At 38.1% G+C, this 26485-nt stretch overlaps 1 protein-coding gene across 1 annotated transcript; it reads left to right on the top strand.

Annotated features, from left to right (window-relative positions):
* Nucleotides 1–2771: 2771 nt before the first annotated feature.
* On the top strand, nt 2772–3377 carry LOC138904342 (uncharacterized). The gene has a single exon (XM_070192841.1). It carries the CDS (start codon nt 2772–2774, stop codon nt 3375–3377), a length of 606 nt encoding a protein of 201 aa, XP_070048942.1.
* The last annotated feature ends 23108 nt before the right edge of the window (nt 3378–26485 follow it).

The raw sequence follows: 26485 nt of genomic DNA, 5'->3' as shown, positions 1-26485 counted from the left end.
AGCTACCATAGCTGGCTCATTAGACTGGCCCGCGGTGGTAGGAGGCTGAACTTTCTTCTTCGAATTGTTTGCATACATCAGTGAATGCTAAGTAAAAGGCTTATTCGGCCTCACCTTTGTGTCATAACCCCTCGGCTTTACCCTTGCATCCGTGAGATATTTTGTAATAGTGTTGAGATACGGATAGGACAAGTCAAACTTGCTGAGAAATCACTGAGATGTTATACGACATAACGACACCCACATTGATAGGGAACCCGACCATAATAGAAGCAACCAAAACTGCCCGAGGAATCGGAAGGTGAGTCATATTTTGGCTCGGGTCCAGTCTGTTGTTGATGGTAGGCTATAATTACGTATTTTAGTCACTTATTGTACTTTAATAGAGTTTGATCTTTAATCGCTAGTGTTTTGCACTAATTGTGTATTTTATGCCTTGTAGGAGGATTCCGGGCTATGTAAAAGTTATGGAGCTAATTCGAGTGATTTTGAGCTTTGAAGTACGAGTAAAAGCCCAGAGGATTAAGCCGGGATCGTGTTCGGGGGTCGAGGACCAAGTCTGGATGTCAAAATCGAAGTAAAAGGCCGGACTCTGAGAAAATAACACACCCGCGATGTGTGGGGCGCCGTGACTGTACAAAATCCTACAACTTGATAGATTTCAACTCTTTGAAGTTTCCCACTGCTGCCCCGCCTGGCGCGTCGCCCCATGTGGCACGCCTGTGCAATCTTTGCATAGTATTTTCCAAATTCGCATAGGAAAAAGGTATTTTCGTCCGGTCCCGACCCTACTTGGTATAAATACATGGGAAAATATTATTTTTGGGACTTTTGACACATCTTAGGCCTAAGTAAGCCAAGGAGGAGGCGGAGAAGCAAAAGTTCAAGGATTTCATCATTCAATCCTCACTCAAGACAAAGGTTTGGATTGTTTTATGATTTCCTTTAACTTAAACATTGTTATGATTAATTTCTCCATATCCATAAAGTAGTTCTCTTTAGGGTTTGATGGATTTGGTGTATTGATACATGTTTGTGGATAATTAACTCTATTTTTATGTATCGAATCGTTTTGGATGATTTAATAGTTCCATATTTATTCACTAGTTGATGTAATCGAGAGAGGCATAACTTATGATATCTTTGCATTATATTTTGTTGGTTAAATTCATTAATTCTTCTTAGTAATCGGAAGAGGCTAGCTGAATTGTTGATTAAACCTAGTTAGGAGGATAATCGAGAGAGGTTATCCTAAAGACCAATCCATTACGAATTCTTGCATATCTTCAAAATTGGTTAATGTTGTGAGGTTTAGACTTAATAGAGAGAGGAATTTCTACTAAACATTTGAACTAATAATTGAGTGAATTAGAGAGACTCACTTGAACATTAAAAGTGAATTAACTAGAGTTAAATTTCAGACAATTATCTTGCAGCTATCCAATCAACCCCTATTTTCTCCCACTGATATCTTCCTTGCTACTTTTGTTTGATTGTCATTAGTCAATTAGCTCTAGATTCTTAGGTAATTTTAGTTTTAAATCACATAATTCTCAATTATTGATCATCTTGGATGGCAATCTAGCTACAAACTACGATAATATTATTTAACTCCAATCCATATGGATACAATATTATATTATATACTATATTCGACTAGCGAGCATATTTAGGTGTGTGTTTTAAGCTCGTCAAATTTTGGTGTCGTTGCAGGGAATTAGAAATCAATAGTGTTTGAAATAGTTTGTAGTGCTAATTCAGAAAAAATTTCTTTTATTTTTATTTTATTTTTCTCTTTTTATGTTTGGGTGTTCTTTGACTGTGCGCAGGCTACAAGTTAGATTGGTGCATGACTCGATCTTTTGGGAAGGAATTGCACCCATACGAACCAGAAATTGAGAAACAACTGCGACAGTTGAGGAAGAAAAGAAATCTCACCGAGAAAATAGAGAAGGTTGGGCAATCCTCAACCAACGGAAATATGATTGGAGATGACGATAATATAGATTTGGCTGCGAGAAAGGCTCCCCAACTTAGAGAGAAAGCTGCAAGGGATGCTGAAGAAACAGCACTCAAAGATGCACAAATTTCTTATGAGGTGGAGAGAGCTCGAAGAATGGCTCAGAATCAACCTTTGGCTATAGACTAATTCGAAAATATAGCCCCCGGTGCTGGGAGACCACTTGGTGATTACACTATACCGGTCTACAACCAAGGTTTATCCAGTGTGAAACCACCTCCAGTTGCAACCAATAATATTGAAATAAAGCAAGGGTTGCTCCAAACCTCCAAAACATATCTGTTTTCAGAGGAAAGATAAGCGAAGATCCAAACAATCATCTCGTGGACTTCGAGAAGATCATGAACACCTTTCAATATAATGGTGTGTCACAAGTTGCAGTTTATCTAAGGGCATTCCCTTTCACTCTCAAAGATGATGCAAAACACTAGCTTAGAAGCTTGCCCAGGGATCGATTAGAACATGAGAGAAGATGACCAGAAAATTTCTTGCTAAATATTTCTCCTCAGATAAACGGGCAAGTTTAGAAGAGAAATCCAGAACTTCTGTCAGAATGAGACTGAAACTATGTTTGAAGCTTGGGAGAGGCTTAAGGAGATAATGCGTAAGTATTAGCATAATGGAATAGAAATTTGGATGCAACTCCAGGACTTTTGGGATGGATTGACACCGACCCCACGAAGAACATTGAGTAATGCAGTTGGAGGTCCGTTGATGAAAAAGACTCCAGATGAGATAGTCACAATTCTAAATGAGTTGTCCGAGGCCGCAATTTCAACCTCAACCGCCAATTCAGTCTGGGTTAGAAGATCTTATGAAGTCATTTATTGTCAAGACATATGAGAGATTAGATGCTCATGGTGCAACTATCAAAGAAATTGGGACAGGTTTTCGTAACTTCGAGAGACAAGTGGGACAAATTGCAACTATATTATTTGAGAGAATCCCAAGTACTCTACTAGTTGATACTGAAAAGAATCCCAAAGAAAAGGTAAATGTTGTGACCTTGAGAAGCGGACAAGTGTTGAAAGAACCCACTCCAATTCACAAAGAAGTTGTGCATGAAAAAGAAAGTGGGAAGGAGCTCAAAATTGAAGATGAGAAAAAGACTGAGAAGAAAAAGAATAAGGAAGAAACTTTAAGAGGGGAGGAATTTGATGATGTGAGCAATCACATGCCCGCTCTACCTTTTCTCCAAAAGCTCTATAGAGAAAAGTTGGACAAGCAGTTTGAGAAATTTTTAGATTTGTTGAGACATGTTAATGTAAACCTGCCATTCACTGAAGTTCTCTCACTAATGACAGCTTATGCAAAGTTATTGAAAGATATCCTTACGAGAAAGAGAGAGATAGAATAGACCAAGGTGGTTAAGCTCACAGAGCATTGCAGTGCAATCTTGCAAAATAAACTCCCACAAAAGTGTGGAGATCGAGGGAAAATAAATCTTTGTGTAATTCCGGTGCCTCAATTAATTTAATGCCTTTGTCCATTTATAGGAAGCTGGATCATGAGATTAGAGAGATAAGGTCCGCACCAATTTTTTTGCATCTGGCCGACCAAACAACTTTGATACCTGAGGGGATAGTTGAAGATGTTTTAGTTTGGGTAGATAAGTTTGTGTTTCTGGTAGATTTTGTAGTGGTAAATATGGAGGAGAATAAGGAGGTCCCTCTCATTTTAGGAAGACCATTCTTAGCAACGGGTAGAGAAATTTTGGATATACATGATAGGAAACTCATGCAAATAGTGGGTGAGGAGATGATAACGTTTGAGATGAATATAACAACTGGGGTAAAAAAGGAGAAGCCAGTTGCAAGTGTTGAGTGGAAAGTGAAAGATGCGGTGAGAGAGAATGATAAGTGTAAGGTCTACCCCAACAAGGGTGGAAAGAAGCTGTCTGCATGGATGTGTGCACTAGTTAGGGCACGTGGAATGGAGTCCGACTTTGATTTAGACCCCGACTAGAGATTCAGGGAAGTTTTTTCTACTTTATGCTTTTAAATTGTGTGTCATGGGGACATGCCACAACTTAAAGTGTGGGGTAGGGGGATATTTGTATGTTGTATGTATATGTATTTTAGTTTTTGTTAATTTTAGTACTTAGAGAATAAGAAGAAAAAGAATTGAAAAAAACATAAAATTTTTAAATTTTCTATTTTTCCCGATGATGGATATGATTCGACAGGTTTTTTGAGGGATTAAGTCGAAAGAAAAAGACAAAAAGATTTTCTTTTGTTAGGTAGTGTATTAATTCCCCCTTGAATTTTCTTTGTGTCGCGGTTCTTTTCCAATGGTCTTGTTTGAACGAGGTGTAGTTAGTTTTTATTTTTGTCTAGTAGTAGGAAACCTTTTTGCTTTGATTTGAATTTGAAGAAATGTATCTTGACTTTATTATACCTTGAGAATATTGAGTGCTTTAGTTGTGACGCTTAGGCTCAGTTTTTGACTCTTGCATAAGTACCTTAAATTGTATGATCTTAACTTTGCCTAACTGCTTTGACTAGAGTGTCTTGATAATCCAATCCGGAGTGAGTTATGTGCCATATGTGTGTGAGGTTTGTTATATTCTGTGCATTGCATTTGATGTCTAGAACTTGCCCTGTGTGTTTGCAAAGCGAAATAGTTGTTTTATTCAGTCTTGGAAGTGATATAAGCGTTCCTTTGTTGGGCCAGTTATATGCTTTCATCCACCTAATTGTTATGTATCTTAGTTAACCTCTTTGAGCATGTAATCCTATTTATTTGGCAACCACATTACAAGCCTTACCCATTTGTTTGAATTGACCATATATTTAAACTTTTTACCTCTCGTGAGCGCTTGAATTTGTTATGAACTTTGTAATAGTTGAAGTGTGGGGTGGTTGGTTTGGCTTTTGAGTGGAACTAATGAAATAAGGAAGAAGGTGAAATGTTTTGAAAAGGTGAGAGCCACTTGAACTGAAAAAGAAAGAAAAAAAATTGTATTGATGTGAAAAATTTTCTTTGATAGTGGCGACTCTTGATGTAATTGTGCTTAAAGAAGTAGGACGTTGATGCATATTGATGTGAAGATGGAGTATGGTTTGACATAAGTGTGGGGTTTTGACTGTTAAAGTGTATGTATTAAAGTACTTAGGTAGGTGTAGTCACTATTACGTCTAAATGTATCCTACCCGTCCTGCAGCCTACATTACAACTAATTAAAGTCCTACTTGATCCTTGACTGAATGAGCTCAATTAGTTGAGTAGTGCACTACGGTCAAGCTTATGGTGCATATTTTGTGGCATATGAATATTGTTCTGAGAGTGAGTGAATTTTATTTTTTTATCTTGAGTTCCTGATTGTTCTTAAATCTTATTGTGTGTGGAAATACTCTCTATTTTTGTGTGAGGACACTTGATTCATGAAGGAGAGGTAATGTCATTGACCTTTAAGTTAGAGTAAGTGAGCGGGTTGTGAATAATGTGTGGCGCTTGTGAGTCAAATCTTGAGGCGAGGATGTTACACTATTTTCCTTAGTCTATTTTAAATATTCTTGGTGTAATGAGTTAGGAGTGATGATAAGTAAGGTGTGTCTATATAAAGTGTGGTTTGATTGCTCGAGGAAGAGCAATGGTTTAAGTGTGGGGTGTTTATGGTAGGCTATAATTGCGTGTTTTAGTCGCTTATTGCACTCTAATTATTGCACTTCAATAGAGTTTGAGCTTTAATCGCTAGTGTTTCACACTAATTGTGTATTTTATGCATTGTAGGAGAATTTTGAGATATGTAAATGTTATGGAGCTAATTCGAGTGATTTGGAGCTTTGAAGTCTGAGTAAAAGCCCAAAGGATTAAGCCGAGATTGCGTTCGGGGGTCGAGGACTAAGTCTGGATGTCAAAAGCGAAGCAAAAAGTCGAACTCTAAGAAAACAACACACCTGCGGTGCGTGGGGCGCCGCGCATGTACAAAATCCTGTAGCCTGACAGATTTTTACTCTCTGAAGTTTCCCACTGCTGCCCCGCCTGGCGCGCCGCCCCATGCGGGTCTCCTATGCAATATTTACATAGTATTTTCCAAATTCGCATAGAAAAAGGTATTTTCGTCCGGGCCCGACCCTACTTGGTATAAATACATGGAAAAATATTATTTTTGGGACTTTTGACACATCTTAGACCTAAGTAAGCCAAGGAGGAGGTGGAGAATCAAATTCTCAAGGATTTCATCATTCAATCCTCGCTCAAGACAAGGATTTGGATTGTTTTATGTTTTTCCTTAGCTTAAACATTGTTTATGATGAATTGCTCCATATCCATAGAGTAGTTCTCTTTAGGGTTTGATGGATTTGGTGTATTGATACATGTTTGTGGATAATTAACTCTATTTTTATGTATTTAATCATATTGGATGATTTAATCGTTGCATCTTTATTCACTAATTCATGTAATCGAGAGAGGTATAACTTGTGATATCTTTGCATTATATTTTGTTGGTTAAATTCATTAATTCTTCTTAGTAATCGGAAGAGTCTATTTGAATTGTTAATTAAACCTACTTAGGAGAATAGTCGAGAGAGTTTCTCCTAAAGACCAATCCATTACGAATTCTTGCATATCTTCACCGAGCGTAAATTGGTTCATGTTGTGAGGTTTAGACTTAATAGAGAGAGGAATTTCTACTAAACATTTGAACTAATAATTGAGTGAATTAGAGAGACTCACTTGAACATTAAAAGTGAATTAACTCGAGTTAAATCTCAGACAATTATCTTGCAGCTATCCAATCAACCCCTATTTTCTCCTACTGATATCTTCCTTGCTACTTTTGTTTGATTGTCATCAATCAATTAGCTCTAGATTCTTAGTTAATTTTAGTTTTAAATCACATAATTCTCAATTGTTGATCATCTTGGATAGCAATCTAGCTACAAACTACGATAATACTGTTTAACTCCAATCCTTGTGGATACGATATTATATTATACGATATTCGACAAGCGAGCATATTTATGTGTGTGTTTTAAGCTCCTCAGCTGCAGACAAAGGTTTTCCACCCTTCCGCCTCGAAACTCAGAGTGTTCCGGTGGATAGGAACCCCAACGACAATCCATGGTGGTTGTGGACATGGTGCTGCTAGAATCTCCGCTAACCAAGGCCGGACTGCGTCTCCCAGTGCACACTTCTCAAAATACTCCTTTGGCTCAACATCGTCGAAGCCCACGAACGTGTTAAGTGTATGCTGATCAAACCTCACTTTGAGGTTACACACTTTGGTCACCTTTGTCCCATTTTTGATATGCGTCACATTGGCGTAGAATTCCCGGACAAGGTACTCTTTGGAATCTACTACACTGTGAGTGAACCACATTCACCCCGTGCGCTCCCTGAACTACCTCAAAACGGATGGATTGTACTTCTCTAAATCTTTTAAGAGAAATTTCCGCTCAAGGGTTAGCGACCTCATTGGACACCAGGTACGAAAGCTGGTGAAGGCAGCCAAGCTAACAAATCGGTCCTCCCAAACCTCTTTTTTCTTCGACCTTTCAAGGCCGGCAGCTGTAGCATCTCCCCCTCTACCATTATCGGGGATATCTTAAATGGGTGCACGATGTGCCTCAGGGACTGGTGTAGCCTATGGCTCAGAAGCCTGACTAGCACTCTCCGATCCTTCGGAAGTGCTATGAGATGAGGATGGTTGGTCCTGAGCTGGTATCCCTCTGGCGGCCTCGACTGTACGGCCGACTGCTCCTGAACAGAGGGTGAGTTGCCTTCTAATGCTTCCCTAAATGGGACATATGAGCTCATCTCCGAAAGATCTGCACCTCTCCCTCTTCCGGTTATAGCTTTCTTTGTAATTGTCTTTTGTTGTCCAAGGGGTAAGGCATTATTGCCTTGACCCCGAGAAGGTTCACCTCTTCCTTTAGATGTGTCGCCACGTCTTCTAGATCGAACCATTGTCTGTATCAAGCAAAGGCGATTGTAAGTTGCAATTCAATATTTAGACATACAGAGGAGATATGCAAGTAAGTTATAAACCAGAAGACATGGTAAGGGTACACAATTAGAACATGCTTGCAGGGAAATGATATGCGGTCTGCATAATTTTTCTCGAGGCCGCAGATGAGGACTTGCGGACCGCACAGTTTTGTTGTGCGGCCGCAAAAGTGAAGTGCATCCGCACAATTTCACTTGTGGCCGCACCTCTGAAACCCAAACTATACCAACTCTCTGATGACAGAGAATTGGCTGACGTGTGACCGCAACATAATTTCTGCGGTCCGCACAATTAGAAATGCGGCCGCACATTGGAGTAAAAAAGTATGGACTCTCTGATGACATTAAATGGGTTGTTCTGCGGTCGCGATGGGAATTCTGCAGTCCGCACATTTAAACTCGTGGCCACAAAATGAGTTATTCACTAAGTTGCCCTAAATTCCACATCTGCGGATCGCACAAATTCAAGTGCGGTCGTAGAATTCAAGAGTTACGTACATGTCAATTTATTTATATCTAGGTTTTGCAATTTTGTGCACAATTTGACATGAAAACATCATAGAAGCATGAAAATATGTTAACCCGGTTCCCATAGAGCTTGTATTAGTTAACCCATTACAGATTTACCTCCACATGGATACACAAATGAATTCTAATGAAAAATAGCCTAAAAAGGACTAAAAATTTAAAATTAAAAGAAAAAGATTTACAAGAAATTGAAGCATACGAGATGAATGAGTATAATGAGTGAGTGATCACAAATGTTATGTGTGTGGACAGATGAAATCACCAAGAAATTCTTAGCAGAGGAATATTTTCATGCTCAGAGAGTGAAAAACGTACCAAATGCCCTTATTCCTCTATTTATACTTGTTGTTTACTAAGGGAAAGAAGAGCGAGTGCGGTCTGCACTCTATTACCTGAAGACATCTTTTCATTATTTCATCTACAGTCCGCACAATTTTGTGTGTGGTCGCACATCGACCTTTTCTCCGACAGACTAAACTTCAGATTGTTGACATTTTCAACCTTTCATTTGTGTGGTCCGCAAGCTAATTGTGCAGTTGCAATGTTCTTTTGCTACAACACCCAAAAATGTATGGTCGGCACAAATCAACTGCAGTCCGCAATTCTTGCAATACTTAGCCAGATTTTTATCCACAATTCCTGTAAGTCACACTCAGCACTGTAGCACACTTCAAATCAAGTTAGAATATAAACAACACCTAACTACAAAAGGAAAATGAAAAGAAATATGGGTTACCTCCTAAGAAGCGTCTGATTTAAAGTCGTTGCACGACGCAGAATACCATTAATTGAAATGAATGACCGCCACGACGTGGCTATCTCCAACTTTTCCCAAGTAGTGCTTCACCTGGTGACCATTGACTCAGAATACTTCAGTATTTTTTTTATTCAGGTCCAATGCACCAAAATGTGTCATACCCACAATTTCAAAAGGACCACTCCATTTAGACTTTAGCTTCCCAAGATACATCCTCAACCTTGAGTTAAACAACAATACAAGATCGCCCACAATGGACTCTTTGTTCCAAATGTATTTGTCATGAAGATATTTCATCTATTCTTTGTACAAGAACGAACTTGCATAAGCATGGAACCAGAACTCATCCATTTCATTTAAATGTGCAACCCTCAAGTTAGCGGCTACATACCAATCATGATTTAACTTCTTTAGAGCCCACATGGCCTTGTTCTCTAGTTCCACCGGAAGATGTCAAGCTTTTACGAACACCAACCAGTATGGCGATATTCCGATAGGTGTTTTGTAAGTCGTCTGATAAGCGCATAATGCATCATCAAGCTTCTTGGACCAATCCGTCCAATTAGCATTCACTATTTTGGACAAGATACTCTTTATCTCCCGATTGAAGACTTCCACTTGCCCACTAGTTTATGAGTGATAAGGAGTCATGACTTTATGAATAACACCATACTTGATAAGCAAAGTGTTGAAAGCCTTGTTGCAAACATATGACCCACATCGCTTATAATAGCACGTGGAGTACCAAACCTTGTGAAAATATTCGTCTTCAAGAAAGACACCACACTTCTCGCCTCATTATTGGGTAAAGCAATGGCTTCAACCCATTTGGACACATAGTCAACTGTGACCAAGATATAGGTGTTTCCACAAGAACTCACAAAAGGGCCCATGAAGTCAATACCCTACACATCGAAAATATCGATCTCCAAAATGGTTGTGAGACGCATTTCATTCTTATTTGAGATTCCACCGACCCGTTGACATTCATCACATATTTTCACTAGCTCACTTGGATCCTTGTAAAGAGTGGGCCAATAGAAGCCGCAACTAAGCACTTTGGCCACCATTCTTGATCCACCATGACGACCACCATATGACAAAGAATGACAAGCCCCAAGAATTTCACCTTTCTCTTCTTTCGGTATACATCTTCTAATCCAAATTCGGAAAATGTATGGTTCATCCCAATAATAATCTTGACAATCTCGTTTGAGCTTCTTCCTTTGGTTTGAAGAGAACATATCCGGAGTGATTCCACCCACAAGAAATTGCCAAGAATTGCTCATTAGGAATGCGTCATTGATTTCAAGGCCGTCATGCGGCCTCCCCTCCTCCTCTAAACGAGACAAGTGGTCTGCCACTTGGTTTTCGCTCCCTTTTCTATATTGGATGTCAATATCAAACTCTTGCAACAAAAGCACCCATCTCATCAACCGATATTTGGAGTCCTTCTTGATCATAAGATACCGAAGCCCCGTATGATCTGTGTGGACAATGACTTTTGCACCCATCAAGTAGGGGCGATACTTCTCAATTGCAAACACAATGGCAAGGAGCTCTTTCTCCGTAACGGAGTAGTTGACTTGGGCACTATTCATGGTCTTACTAGCATAGTATACCGGATGAAATTTTTTGTTGATGTGTTGCCCCAACCGATACGTCACTTGCATCACATATGAGTTCAAAAGGGACACTTCAATTTGGAGCGGTGATGACAGGAGTAGTTGTCAACTTGAACTTCAATATTTCAAAAGCCCTCATGCAATCATCATTGAAGCTGAACTTAGCATCCTTCTCAATAAGCTTGCACACGGGTTCACCAATTTAGATAAATCTTTGATGAAACGCCGGTAAAACCCCACGTGGCCTAAGAAACTCCTCACACCCTTCACCGAAGTTGGAAGTGAAAGTTTAGAAATCACCTCAATTTTTGCCTTGTCAACTTCAATTCAATGCTTTGAGATTTTTTGGCCAAAGACAATGCCTTCCTCGACCATGAAATGATATTTCTCCCAATTAAGCACCAAATTTGTTTCTTCACATCTAGCCAACACTTTATCCAAAAGACAATCATCAAAAGAATTCCCAACCACCGAGATGTCATCCATGAAAACTTCAAGGTAGTCCTCCACCATGTTTATGAAGATAGATGTCATGCACCTTTGAAAAGTCGTCGATGCATTGCACAGACGAAATGGCATCTGTTTGAAGGCAAAAGTACCATAGGGACATGTAAAGTTTGTTTTCTCTTGATCTTCCGGAGCAATAAGAACTTGGTTGTATCCCGAATACCCATCAATAAAGAAATAGAAAGCACAGTCGGTCAATCTATCGAGCATTTAGTCTAAGAAAGGAAGTAGAAAATGATCCTTCCTTGTGACTTTGTTGAGCTTGCGATAGTCCATACACACCCTTCATCTGGTCACCGTTCGTGTAGGAATCAACTCATTCTTGTCATTGGTGACCACCAGCATGCCCCATTTCTCTGGGACACATTGAACCAGAGAAGTCCACGAACTATCGGAGATGGGATAGACCACCCCGACCTCCAACCACTTGATAATCTCCTTCTTGACAATTTATTGCATAGCCTCATTGAGTCTCCTTTGATGTTCAATATATAGTTTGGCACCATCCTCAAACTTGATATTATGCATACAAAAGGCGGGGCGTATCCTCTGAATATCCGCCAATGCCCATCCAATAGCCTTCTTTCTCTTGTGTCGCACCGCCAATGTGGATTCTACCTACACGTTAGTCAAACAGGAGGAATGAATAACCGGTAAAGTAGAACAAGGGCCAAGAAATTCATACCGAAGATGTGGAAGCAATGGATTCAACTCCAAGTTATGAGGCTCTTCAATATAAGGCTTTGTAGGAGGAGTTGTCCTATTTTCAAGATCCAAAGATAATTTCCGAGGTGCATAGTTCTACGAACTCATTCTTTGCAAAGAGTTTGCACATTCCATAAATCCATCCATCTAGTCATAATCAAAATTTAGCAAGACGGCCTCCAACATATCACCAACATTGATTGTAGCACTTGTATCATCAATAATAACATCGGTCACCAAGTCCACAAACGAACACACCTCATTGCTATTTGGTTGCCACATGGACTTGCGCACATGGAATACCACTTTTCATCACGAACCTGGAATGTAAGCTCTCCAGCTTCAACATCACAAAGATCCTTCCCCATAGCAAGGAAAGGTCTCCTGAGAATAATCGGTAATTCATAATCAACCTCACAATCTAGAATGACAAAATTCGCCAGAAGAATGAATTTATCAACACAAACCAAGACATCTTCAATCACTCCCAAAGGCCTATTCAAAGTACGATCGGACATTTGCAATCTCATATAGGTGGGTCTTGGTTGCCTAATCCCCAAAGTTGTGAAAACCGAATAGGGCATCAAATTGATACTTGCCCCAAGATCACAAAGAGCTTTAGGAAACCCGACACTTCTAACTGTACAAGGAATCGTGAAAGCACTGGGATCCTTCAACTTAGGAGCCATTGAATGCACAGTTGCACTCACTTGATGAGTGACTTTGATAGTTTCAAAATTCATTGACCGCTTCTTTGTCACAAGATCTTTCATAAACTTGGCATAATCGGGTATTTGTTCCAAAGCTTCAACTAATGGCGCATTGATTAAGAGACTCTTCATCATTTGAATGAACTTCTTGAATTGATTCTCACCATTTTTCTTGGAAAGCCTTTGAAGGTATGGAGGTAGAGGCTTAGGCAATGGTGCAAGAGGAGATGGCGGTGGATCATGATGGGGTCTCTGTAAAGGTAGAAGCTTAGGCTTAGGCAATGGTGCAAGAGGTAGAGGTGGATCATGTGTGGGGTCACCTTGTGGAATATTGGCTCGGGATTGCCAAGCCGATGATGTTTCCGCCATCTCATCCAAAATCTCACATGCCTCCACATAAGGCATAGTCATGGAGTTCCCACCAACAAGTTGATTCACTACACTGTCACGACCCAAACCGATGGGCCGTGACGAGTGCCCGAGTTCTACCTATCGAACACCCCTAAGCATTCGTCTAAGATATAAACATGAAATAAGTGTAGGCCATGCATAACGTCTAGAAATAAACTATTGATTCATTTGAACAATACACGTGGGAAAACATTCCCAAAAGAGATATATATATATATACGGAATACGGTAGGGCGAATCGACAAGGCCACATACTATCTAACTATACATGATAGTCTACAGACCTCTAATAGAGTGTACAACTGTATAAAGGACGGGACTAGGCCCTGTCATACCCATATGTATACAAAAGTATCGTACCAAAACTCAATAGCAGCTCCGGATCAAAATGGAGCACACCAACTCTCGCTGATCAAGGATCCTAAGATGGGGGACTGTCAGCCTGTCTACCTGCACCTGCAGCCCCCCAGGCAATATGGGCGTCAGTACGAATAATGTACCAAGTATGTGAGGCATAAAAATTAGTATATAACAGACATGAAATAAACATGAAGTAAAGGACTCAACCTGTAAGTTTGAATAGATATGTGAATCATGAAACATTTATAATGTCATGCATATGCGTATAAATGTCATATCATGCATAGGTATATGCATACATAACATCATCAAACCTCTGAGGGCATCCCATTATATTATCTCAGCCTCTGTAGGCGAAATCATAAACGTATACCAGCTAATCAGGTGGTGGTGCATATATAACGTCATAACCTTTCCCCATACCCCATATACATATACTATACGCGTATATAATGTTATCTGGTCATGGGTCACTATACATGTATAAATGGATGCAATGCATAATGAAGTAAGTCAATAATATCTCTTGGGATGTTATGAGACCCATGAACAGACAATATGAAAGTAGGACATATAGGGAATCCAGAACATAGGAACCCCTAGTACTTCTATGAATAGAGTCATTTATAAAAGTTCAACGTTTGCACATTTCGTTTGTATTATATGGATCATGCCAAAAGAAAAGAATAGATAGCCTTGACATACCTCAAGTCGTCAATGCAACTCAACAACAATCTTATGAAAACTAGCGCACCAACCTTATAACAAAGAAATACGTGTATAACTTAGATGGCGGTGGTATATCACGTATCTCAAATGATAAATCGATTCTAAAATAAAACGGGAAATATTTTCCCTGATTTCATTGCTCCCTCAAGACTATTATAGTCGATATACAAACACAATACAATCAGCAGCACAAAAACAACCCAACTACAATTCGGGGCCTTCAATACAACAAAACCCCCAAATATACCATAACATACCCAATCAATAAGCTATCAATCAACCTGAAATTGCAACAACGAGCGACCAGCCTACTACCCTACCACATGTTGCGTTTATCCACGCCCTTCATCCTTCAAAACTCCATAAATAATCAGCACAATAGGCCAACACGAGTGGACTACAAAACAGTCCACTAAAAGTGAAATAAATCGAACTCACGACTTCCGATCACCGTCCCGTGAGTTCTAAACATTAGGAAATAAATTTATCAACCTTCCTTGATATTTAAACACTTAAATACAGAAATTAGGCATTTTATTAACTATTAAATACATTCCAAAACTCAAACTACAAATAAAAAGATAGGCGATATAGCGATACTTATGTAGTAGGGATCGTTCTGATGTTATCGCTTCTTGATTTCGTACCCGGGATATTAGTATTATTTGAAACATTACTAGAGAGCTCAAGGACAGGTTTTATGGTGTTCTATGATCGGGTTCTATGTAAAAATGAAGAGAGAGACGAGTTAAGACATATATATCAACTTTTGAAAAGTCAAAGAGGTGCTAGCTTGGCACCCTCTCATTCGCCCATTTTCCGACGCTTATATCTTTTTATCGAGATGTCATATGAACGAACGGTTAAGAGCGTTGGAAACTACATTCCAAGAAATTCAATATTTTATATAATATGTCCCAAAAATACCTTATATATAACACAAAATGTATTTCTCAAAATGCTCTGTTACAAGACAAATCCATAGTCGGTTTTTCCGCAACTTAAATCCGATTTTTTTTAAACTTTATATTTTCTATCCAAACATCATATATAGTCATATTTTGACTTTAAAATCAATTAAATCATGATTAAAAAGTCTCATATTCATTATACGCCACCTTGGGACGCACAAGGTGTAACATACACATTGGTTGGTTGTGTTAATCCCACGATAGAAAGTTTGTTGAATCATGTTCTCCGTCATCATTGTTGGGACATTACTTAACCATTGTTCTATAATGTTCCCATATCTCATGTAGTGGTTTACTCGGCTCTTGATTAAATACCAAAATCTCATCTCGAAGTGTATCCATGTGCCCCGGAGAGAAGAACTTTGAAATAAACTTTTCTGCCAACTCATCCCAAGTGTGAATAGAATGGTTTGGATAACATTCCAACCAATCTAAAGCTTTCCCCCGTAGAGAGAAGGGAAAAAGCCATAGCCTCAATGCATCCTCGAAGATATTTGTTTGTTTTCTCCCACAACAAGTATCCACAAACCCCTTCGAATGTTTCTACGCATTTTGAGTTGGATCACCGGTGAAGAAATCATGTTGCTCAAGCAAAGTGAGCATCACATTGGTGATTTGAAAGTTGCCCGCCCTAATACGGGGAGCGACTATTGCACTTGTATATCCTTCATTGGGTAATATCCGGTGTGGAGACGCTCGTGGTGGAGGTGGGGGTGGAGCGGGGACATTATCATGAGGCATTCGGCCTCTTCTATTGGCTTAAGATTCAAGAGGAACCTCATCAACTTGCTCATCCTCGACGTCCACATTCCCCAAAGGCAAATTTATGAGCTTATTGTTCGCCATGGTTATACCTACAATTTCCCAAACAATTAGTAACACAGAAGGAAAATAAGATATTCCAAAAATACACCCAAATATATAGCTAACACTGTTTTAACTCCCCGGTAAGGACGCTAAAAATTGATCCACGTCCAATCCGCACTCAATAGTGAGTGGAAACGGTCGTTATAAGAATAGTACCCAACAAGAGTCGGGGTCAATTTCCACAAGGAGTTACTAGGGGCGTTAGGAGTATATATTTGAAGCAAGCAAATGGGTTATCTAAGATTGCACTTCCACAACAAAGTTTTGTTTTCTACTTCTGCTGTTACTCTAATGAATGCAAGTTAAAGAGAATATATAAGAGATAAATGTTTTGAGGTTTTTCCAAATGGGTTAAAGGCCTAGGACTGTGACCATAACCTAGGTGTTTGCCTAATGAGATAAAGATGTTAATGCTTGTTTTGTTAATTGTGGGATATTATAGCTCTCAACTCTACATTACCCACTCAATACCTCTCAGTTAGAGAATGATTTTGCCCAATTTGGATTTCTCAAGTTCAAATGGGTATCAACCAAAACAGTTGATAGGAGCTCAAGTCGGGTTCTTACTATCTCTAGTTCGAACCCTTTAATTAGGTTAATCAATCTCGCAATTAACCCAATTCCTTGTTAGCTAAGTTGTCCTAAACTAGGTCTCTCTTTCTCCAGTAAAGCTTAAGTCAAATAGGCATGAATCAATATTTGCAATCATTAATTCTAAAATTGACGCATGAACTAAGTTAAAAAATCAACACCCAATCATAAACAAGCACTAAATTAACTATCCATAAGACTTACACACTAGAGTTGGGTCACAACCCTGGTAAAATTCTAGTTACTCATAATGCAATTTGCAGAAAATAAAGAAGAAAACCTAATTAAACCCTTAATAAAATATTAAAATAATGAAATCTAATGTTAATACACTAAAATAATGTAAACCTTCCTAAAATAGCTAAAAGAAACGGCTACAACAACTTAGTATGTTCAAACTTGACCTAATTTTGTGAAACTCGTCTATTTATACATGGCCAAAAATCACGGACAAAAATGCCTATCGGGAGGTTCTGCGGCCAAACAATTCCATGTGTAGTTCACAGATTTCCTCTGTTAGCAAGAAGGAGGTTTCTGCGGCCGCACATTTCTGGACTGTGGTCGCGAGGAAAACTTTTGCGGCCTCACAATTCTTGTGTGGTCCGCACTTCACAAATGCTTCAGGACTTGGTCTTCTTGCATATTCTCTAAACTTTGCATTTTTGTCAGTAAAAGCCTAGTTCTGCGACCGCACAATTCATGTGCTTTCCACATATTGTTGAAAGTTTTGTTGAATTTTTCTTTTTGGTTTGCGGGCGCAGATGGAATTCTGCGGTCCACAATTTCTTTTGCGGACTGCACATTTGTGCTTCTGCACCCTTTATTGCTTTGTACTTCAAAACACTCCTTTTTGAGTCGGATTTTATCTTGATAGACTAAACTTTCAGCATTCCTATAATTTGCACAATTTCATTAGTTTCGGAAACACAATTCAATACTTCCAGACTAAAACAAAAGCTAAAATGTGCTAATAAGTAGTCAAAATCCCCACTTATCAGTGACCCTTTCTAGCTCATTAGGGATGAGGATTTCAATATTGTTCTAGTTGCCATCCTCCTTCACGACAGGGATGCTAGAAGGACGATTGTTCCAGTTGCAATCCTCATTCACGACATGGATGATAGAAAGACGAATAGAAGAAGGATACCTACTAACATGCCAGTGCATGTCGCTTTTGGGATTTGCAGATTCTTTTTGTTCTTGAAGGTCATATTTCGTGCTAAGATGAAGGGGTATGATGGCGTTTGTGGAAGGAGGTTCGGACTCTACATCAACCTCTTTGGTTTTGTACTTCTTTGGGCCTCCACTGAAGAGAAGACCAGAGTTTTTGAGGACATAGGTGTAAGAAGACATTGTAGTACAAAAATTATGAAGAAAGATTTTAATGTGAGAATTGAGTTTTGCAGGTAGTGTTCTAAGGTAAATCTAAGAAGAAGAAGAAGAAGAAGAAGAAAAAGAAGAAGAAGAAGGAGGAGGAGGAGGAGGAGGAGGAGTTGTAAAGGTAAAGAATAAAAAAGAGGAGTAGTGGAGAAGTTATAGACGGAAAAAATCGTGGTCATAATTACCTCGAGAACTGGCGAAAATATTTGCCAAATCGTGGGGTAACACATGTTTGAATCATTAAATGCAGAGAGACTTGTGTTCTTTCAAATGTCAGAAACTATTTAGAAACTTGCCAGCTAAGGAAGAGGTTTTCTCGACTTCCCGGTGATATTAAAGTATTATCACCGAAAAGTAAAGGGACTATCTGTATATGGTAAAATTGATTAGTGATAGCTGGACGGATGAAGAGGTGACACGTGGAGCTAAAGACATGTAGGATATGAGTCCGCAAATAGTCGATACCGATTGCAAGCATGTGCCCGGTGTCAGAGTAGCTGATGACAAAGGTTCAAAGTATTGACATCGGCCGTTACAGAGAATATCTGCATTTATAGCCAACTGTTATACAACCATCAATGACGGTTTTTATTCTCATTCAAGAGTAGCTTGATTTGGGGATCTTGTCTCACTAAATAAATCTATAAATAGAAGAATTAACATCCATTGTAGGGACGAAACATTATGTACACAAAAGTTATATTCTGCTCTCAAAATTATAGAATTACTTACTTTCTTTTGTTCTTAATATTGTTCGTACTTCTGCTACCGGAAAGGCTAAGCTCATAGCCAGGCTTGTATTTCCTTTAATTCTATTTCATAATCTTATTTTTGTTCTTATTCATTTCATATTTTTGGGTCAAATCGATTCACTTATTTATAAATCACGCTATAAATTCAACTGTACTGTTTTAAGAGTAAACAATAATATTTCATATTTACTAATTAAGAATATCATAGAGTAAATATTATTTGAATAGCCAAAATATACATCTTCACCCAGGTACAAGCAAGTTTTAGATTATTAAGAGATCAACGTCCGGATTCCCGACGAAAGTGAACCCGTCACCTATTTCTTAAACTATTTAATCAAAATCATTCTTGTTTAAGATGTTGGATATTAATTGGGAAAGGCACTGCGTAATTTACAATTTTAATATTTTAAAGGACATGAAATCTCGTCATGCAAAGACTAAATTTTCACGATGCCAATTTATATTAGTTGAGTCGGCACATTTTACTTGAGATATACACGGTCAAACCAATATTTCAATATTTTACTTGAAGTTCCAATAATATTTCACGTGAAACTCAAACTTTATAGTCAAAATACTAATTACAAATAACTGTTTCAGTATTTGAAATACAAATTTCTACTATTGTAATTTGTAAGTAAGGTAGATATACAAATTTAACGACAACTGAGATATTAAAAAGTTTTTTTAAAAAAAGAAAAAGAACAACAACTGTGTTATAAAATAAAAATTGTAAAGTAAATAAATCGAAGACAAGTATAGAGAGATTGATATATTATTCAACTTCAAACCCATGTATATAATGAATTGAAATCTCTTCTATTTATAGAAGAAAGGAAGATGATATGTAAGCTGCTCTGTCAGCTACTACTGCAAGCTGTTGTGTAAACTGCTACTCCAAGCTGCTGTGTAAGCTGCTACTCCAAGCTGCTGTGTAAGTTGCTTGTAAGCTCCTACTGCAAGTTGCTGTGTAAGCTTCTAGTAAGCTGTTATTGTATCAGATATAGATAATCTTTTACAGGGGAGTGCCGAAATGATAAGCTTTTTCACGAGGCTTATTTCTAATAGAGTACTAAATATATAAACATAATTACAGCGAAGTCCAATATGGATAAGCTTATTCAGGAAGCTTATTTTCAACGGAGTACATCCATAATATAATATATTTATAACATTCCCCCTTGGATATTCATTAAAAAATAATGTGCCCTATTAAAACATTACTAGGAAAAATCCCGTGGAAAAAAATTCTAATGAAGGAAAAAGAGTACACATAGCTAGTAATACACATTGCTAGCTACCTCATTAAAAACCTTATAAGGAAAACCCTGTGGAAAAAACTTTAGTAAGAGAAAAAGAGTACAACGTATATTTTACTCCCCCTGATGAAAACTTTGTTTCAAATATTGAGTCTCCGCATTTCAATCTTGTATACTATCTTCTCAAAAGCTGAAGTTGGTAAAGATTTAGTGAATAAATCTACTGGATTGTCACTTGAACAGATTTGCTGCACAACGATATTACCATTCTTCTCGAGATCATGTGTGAAGAATAACTTTGGTAAAATGTATTTCGTTCTATCTGCTTTTATGAATCCTCCCTTTAATTGGGCTATGCATGCAGTATTATCTTCGTATAATATTGTGAGTTTTTTTTATCACATTGCAACCCATATTTTTCTCGAATAAAATGAATCACTAATCTCAACCATACGCATTTCCTACTTGCTTCATGAATAGTTATTATCTCAGCATGATTTGAAGAAGTAGCAGTAATAGATTGCTCTGTGAAGCGTCATGATATGACAGTACCTCCACATGTAAATACATACCCGATTTGATATCGAGCTTTATGGGAAACAGATAAATAACCTGCATATGCATAACTAATACGATCTGCACCACCTTTGTTAGCATTAGCAAGATACATAAGTGCACCAATTATACTGAGATAGAGTATTTCAGGACCAAGGAGTTCCTCGTCCTCTTCTGGAGGTCCGAACGGATCCTTATTAACTTCAAGTGATCGAACACCCATTGGTGTACTTAATGGGTGAGTATGTCCATGTAAAAGCGTTTAAAGACCCTTTCTATATAGACAAATTGATGGATAAAGATCTCGTCTGCTAAATATTCAATTTGCAGACCAAGATAAAATTTTGTTTTTCCCAGATCTTTCATCTCAAATTTTTTCTTAAGATATTCAATTGCCTTTTGGAGCTCTTCTGGAGTTCCAACAAGATTTATGTCATCAACATAAACAACAAGTATAACAAATTCTGACGATATTTTTTTTAATAAAAATACATGGACAAATAACATCATTTATGTCATCTTCTTTCAGCAAATATGCACTGAGGCGATTATATCATATGCGCCCAGATTGATTTAAACCATACAAAGATCTTTATAATCTGATTGAGTACATTTCACGATACTTTAAATCATATGCTTCCGGCACCTTTAGGGATCTTCATATAGATTTAATCAAATGAGTCATATAGGTTATGACTTGCATTTAGATGGCATGACATCTTCAGGTGTCCAGACTACAGGTTCGATCCTCACAATCTTTTACAATATTGTGAATTATATTGTATCAAATACATCACTGACGATCATTTTGTATCGGTTCCTAAGCGACCTAACTTGTTGAGATCTCATCACCAGTAGAACTTATTAAAAGTTTCTCACTCACTTGAGTCTCGGGTTCGTTGATGTCTTCAGGAATCTCACAACTAATCAGATCTTGGGTCTCTTTAGGAGATCCCTTCATAGTATCATTTTGATCATTTGTCGATTTTCTTTTTCTAGGATTTCGATCCTTAGAACCCAAAAGCCTACTACGTTTCAGACGTGCTTTAGATTCACTAGCACTCATGCTAGTAGATGGTCCTGCTAGGACATCAATTTGGATAGGCACATTCTCTGCAGGGATATGTGATTTAGTTATCCTTTTCAAATCAGTATACGCATCTCGCATTTGATTTGCTATATTTTGTAAAAAGATGATCTTCTAGACCTCCTCATTACATATAGGGGGTATGTGGATCAAAATGAGATGATGATGAATTTTTCACCCAATTTCTCTTTTGATTTCCTTTTTCTCTCCCCCTAATTGTGAGAAATTTGTTTCATCAAATCGACAATCTACAAATCGAGCAGTAAATAAATCTCTCGTCAATGGTTCAAGATAACGAATAATAGAGGGTGATTCAAACCCAACGTATATTCCTAAGCTTCTTTGGGGGCCCATCTTACTGCGATGTGGTGGTGCTACTGGCACATATACTATACATCCAAAAATTCGTAGGGGACAATATTTGATTCATGACCAAAAATGAATTGTGACGGAGAATACTTATTATAGTGTATCGGTCTGAGACGAATAAGTGATATTGCATGCAAGATAGCATGGCCCCAAACAATGGTGGGCAATTATTTTTTCATAAGTAGTGGTCTTACCATCAATTGCACGCGTTTAATAAATGACTCTACAAGGACATTTTGAGTATGAACATAACCTACATGATGTTTAAATTTTATCCCAACTAATAGACAATAATCACCAAAAGCTTGAGATGAGAATTTTTCAGCATTATCAAGGCGAATATCCTTTATAGGATAATCTCGGAATTGTGCCCTTAATCGAATTATTTGGGCTAATAGCTTTCCAAACGTCAGGCTGCGAGAAGATGGTAGGCACACATGAGACCATCTTGAAGATGCATCTATTAAGACAATAAAATATCTAAACAACCCACTTGATGGATGAATAGGTCCACATATATCCCTATATATACGTTCTAAAAAGGTAGGGGTGTCACACCCCAAACTCGGGGAGCGCGACCGGCGCTCAACCGAGTGAAACCGACCGAGCAAACCTGTTAGATTTCCTTCTACCCAAACTCATCCATTAATAAAGAAGAGATTTACTCCATTAATCAAACATTGAAAAGATTTCATTAACAACTCCCATTTTAGTTTAATTAGTAGCTTCATTCTTAATTTCCAAAATATTACAAGTTTATAGATATAATGAAAACAAGTTTGCCAAATGCCAACACTTCTAGTTTAATTCCCAACATCAAACACCACCCACGACTTATCTATGGAGCCTCTAAGTACAATAGAAGAGTAGTATGGAAGTGCCGGCAACAAGGCCCCGGATATACCTCAAAACACAAAGTATAACATAAAGTGACATCAGATCCGGAATAGAGTAGGGCTCACCAAAACCTGCTGAATAGGGAGTAACGCCTAACGAGGACCAAAGTTGCTTGCTGATGAACTACCTGCACCCATTGAAGATGTAGCGCCCCCGACAAAAGGGACGTTAGTACATATGGAATAGTACAAGTATGTAAAGTTAACTTTCCTCTTTCAAAATAGAATGCCAATGTAAGAAAGGGAAAATCATGAGAACAACAATCAACAATCAATGATATCCAAATGCAAAGTTAAAACATACTAATATCCAAAATATGAAGATACTACTATAAATATGTAATCAAAATATGAAAATAATATTATCTTTGATTGGTAGATCTTTAGCACCAATATACCACTATTCATAATATCACCGTTTACATTACCAATGTTCACAATACCAATACCACCGTACTTTTAGCATTGAGTCCGATCACGACCCGGTCGGCTAGGTCGTCTCATCCGAGACATCAACCACAATTATAATTTTAATTATAATTTCCAGCATAATCACCACTATATGTGCGACATGGTGTCCGATCACGACCCGATCGGCTAGGCCATCTCACCACAATACCGTGTGGATCGACATCATCATTTTCTATCAATCATCGCATCCCAATTAAGGGAAATAATTTCATCACATCAATCTCATCCCAAATAAGGGGAATAATTTTATCACATCAATCTCATCCCAAATAAGGGGAATGATCACAATCCACTCTTACACCGGCCTGTGTAGTTTCGGGGTTAGGATATTTCAACCTACCCTTCTTCGGTGACTATTGGTAGTCCCAAAAGTATTTTTGATTTTCATACAAAGGAAACACCAATACAAATGCATTTACCTCATAACTTTTCATACCATATATAGCCTCATTGGTACTTTCAACCACCTACAATATCATTATTTCATTGTCTCTCTTTGCCATACATATCATTCATCATTCAAGTAATTTTGTTCTAGTGCACATATCTTTTTGCAACTCCCTCCAATAGAATTTCTTCACTTAACAACCACCTTCCACACCAATGATTCACCTCACAATCGCCTCTAGTCCATCCAGAACTTCCATTAGCACATGCATGCCCAACAATTTAATCCCAAACCATCAATCTCATCAATTAAACCATTTTATAATCTCTATGTAACGATCCGACTTGTTGTTTTAACAAATTACACCCCGTTCAGTGGCTTAAGGTCCCGAGCAGGTCCGTAATGTCAATTATGACTTGTGTGCAAATTTTGAGGACAATTGGACGTGATTTGATAGGTTTCAACATCAATTGTAGAAGTTGAAGTTTCAGAGTTCATTAAGATTGAATTGGGGTGCGATTCATGATCTAGATGTTATTTGATGTGATTTGAGACCTCGAGCGAGTCCGTTTTAGGTTATGGAACTTGTGGGTATGTTTGTACGGGGTCCCGGGGGCCTCGGGTGTGTTTCAGACGGGCTACTAACCATTTCCTTCTATTTTTGAACTGGTGGTTCTGGTGTCTAATATCCTTCTTCGCGATCTCGAAGATCCTTCCGCGTTCGCTAAGTGTCTCTGCTGATTGCCTCAATTTCCTTCTTCGCGATCATGTAATATGCCTCGCGATCGCGTAGCTCTACACATTTACTTCATCGCGTTCGCGTCCCCCAGTTCGCGTAGTGTTATTTTGGAAGGGGAATTATTTGTCCTTCGCGTTCGCGAGCTTACTTCCGCGATCACATACTTATGCTTTTCCCTTTTTCGCGTTTGCAACTCGCTATTCGCATTCGCATAGAAGAAATTAGGAGTTGGGGACCGTTGGCTATTTCTTCTTCGCGTTCGCATCAATTGCCCCGCGTTCGCGTAAGCTCCTGCCCATTGTTCATCGCGTTCACATCCCTTTACTCGCGAACGCGAAGGGTCTTTCTTGGCAGCCTCAATTATCTTCTTCGCGATCGTGGTGCATAGTCAACTTGGCAAAATTAAAAGTCTCAAAAACGGGGGTTTGAGTTCATAACTCAAAATCAAATTTGGAGCTCGGTAGAAGGCGATTTTTGGAGAGATTCTTGCGTGGGTGTTTGGAGAAAGTGATTCTTATCCATTTTTGATTAATTTCCATGATCATGCCTTTGAATCCATCATTTAATTCGGATTTAACGGAGGAAAATCAAGATTTTTGTAAAATTTTCCAAAAACGAAAATTTAAGATTTGGAGGTCGAGTTGTTATTGGAATTTGATAAAATTGGTATAGTTGAACTCGTATCGGAATGGGTATTCGGATTTCATGAAAATTATGTCGGGTTCCGAGTGGCGGTCTCGCGTTGACTTTTGTTGACTTTTTGGAATAAATTTTTAAGTCGACGTATTATTATCCGGAATTATTTTCGATGAATTTTAATGAAGTTATACAATTAATTTGGATATATTTGAGTTGTTCGGAGGTCAATTCAAGCAAGAAGGCTATTTTGAATTATCGGCCTAACTTCAAAAAGGTAAGTGTCTTTCTTAACCTCGAGTGGGGAAATTACCCCGTAGGCATCGAGTCTTATGTGCCATTTGTGAAATGTGAAAAGCCGTGTACGCGAGGTGACGAGTACGTACTCGGTCTTATATGTGCAATTTTTTATTGGATTAAAGTCTTAGGCATTATTGTGCAGTAAATTGGGTAATCATGGATAAGTATTAAATCATCTGTTTGCCATGCCTAAATCCTTGTTGTTGTTGAATATGTTGTTTTATGACAATTTGATGTGATTGTTACTTGATTATTTATGTAATTCCGTGAATTTGTTGGTTTGATAATTATTGTAATTTAATTTTATTATGGATTTTTTCTCTGTAAATAATTAATTAGATAAGCCTAAGAAGAGGTGTTTATATAATTATTGAAAATTTAAATTTAATGAAGACTTTGCTTTATGTTGGGTAATTTATATCTCTATTGGTTGCTTTTGGGTGTTGTACACATTGTTCGTAGCTTTTGGCTATTTTTTGTGAAATTAATTGATTTTGTTATATCCTTAGAATTTGTTGTGGCCATTGGGCAAACTGTAATGTAAATTGATTTTGTTATGTTGTCGTGTAAATTATTGTGTTGTGTGAATTATTATTTTGAGGAGATAAGGGTGTCATTTCACTGTTGATATTATGTGGGTATAAGGGTGGCATTTCACCGTTGTTATGTTGTTGGAATATTGTCTGGGCGGAGCGATAAATGTGGCTATAGGAGCGATAAAGGTGGCTATTGATATTGTCTAGGCGGAGCGATAAGGGTGGCAATAGGAGTGATACGGGTGGCTATTGTCAGGGACGATATGTGATGATGTGGAGTTGTGGCGTTGATAATTTTCATGTGACGTTGTGATTTTCTTATGTTTGTTTTTATACCTTGTGCAATTTGTCTTGTTGTTGATAAATTGATAACAATCTGAT

This window comes from Nicotiana tomentosiformis, chromosome 2 (assembly GCF_000390325.3).
Source record: "Nicotiana tomentosiformis chromosome 2, ASM39032v3, whole genome shotgun sequence".
In the NCBI taxonomy this organism is placed as follows: domain Eukaryota; kingdom Viridiplantae; phylum Streptophyta; class Magnoliopsida; order Solanales; family Solanaceae; genus Nicotiana; species Nicotiana tomentosiformis.
This window is presented reverse-complemented; position numbering and strand designations above follow the sequence as displayed.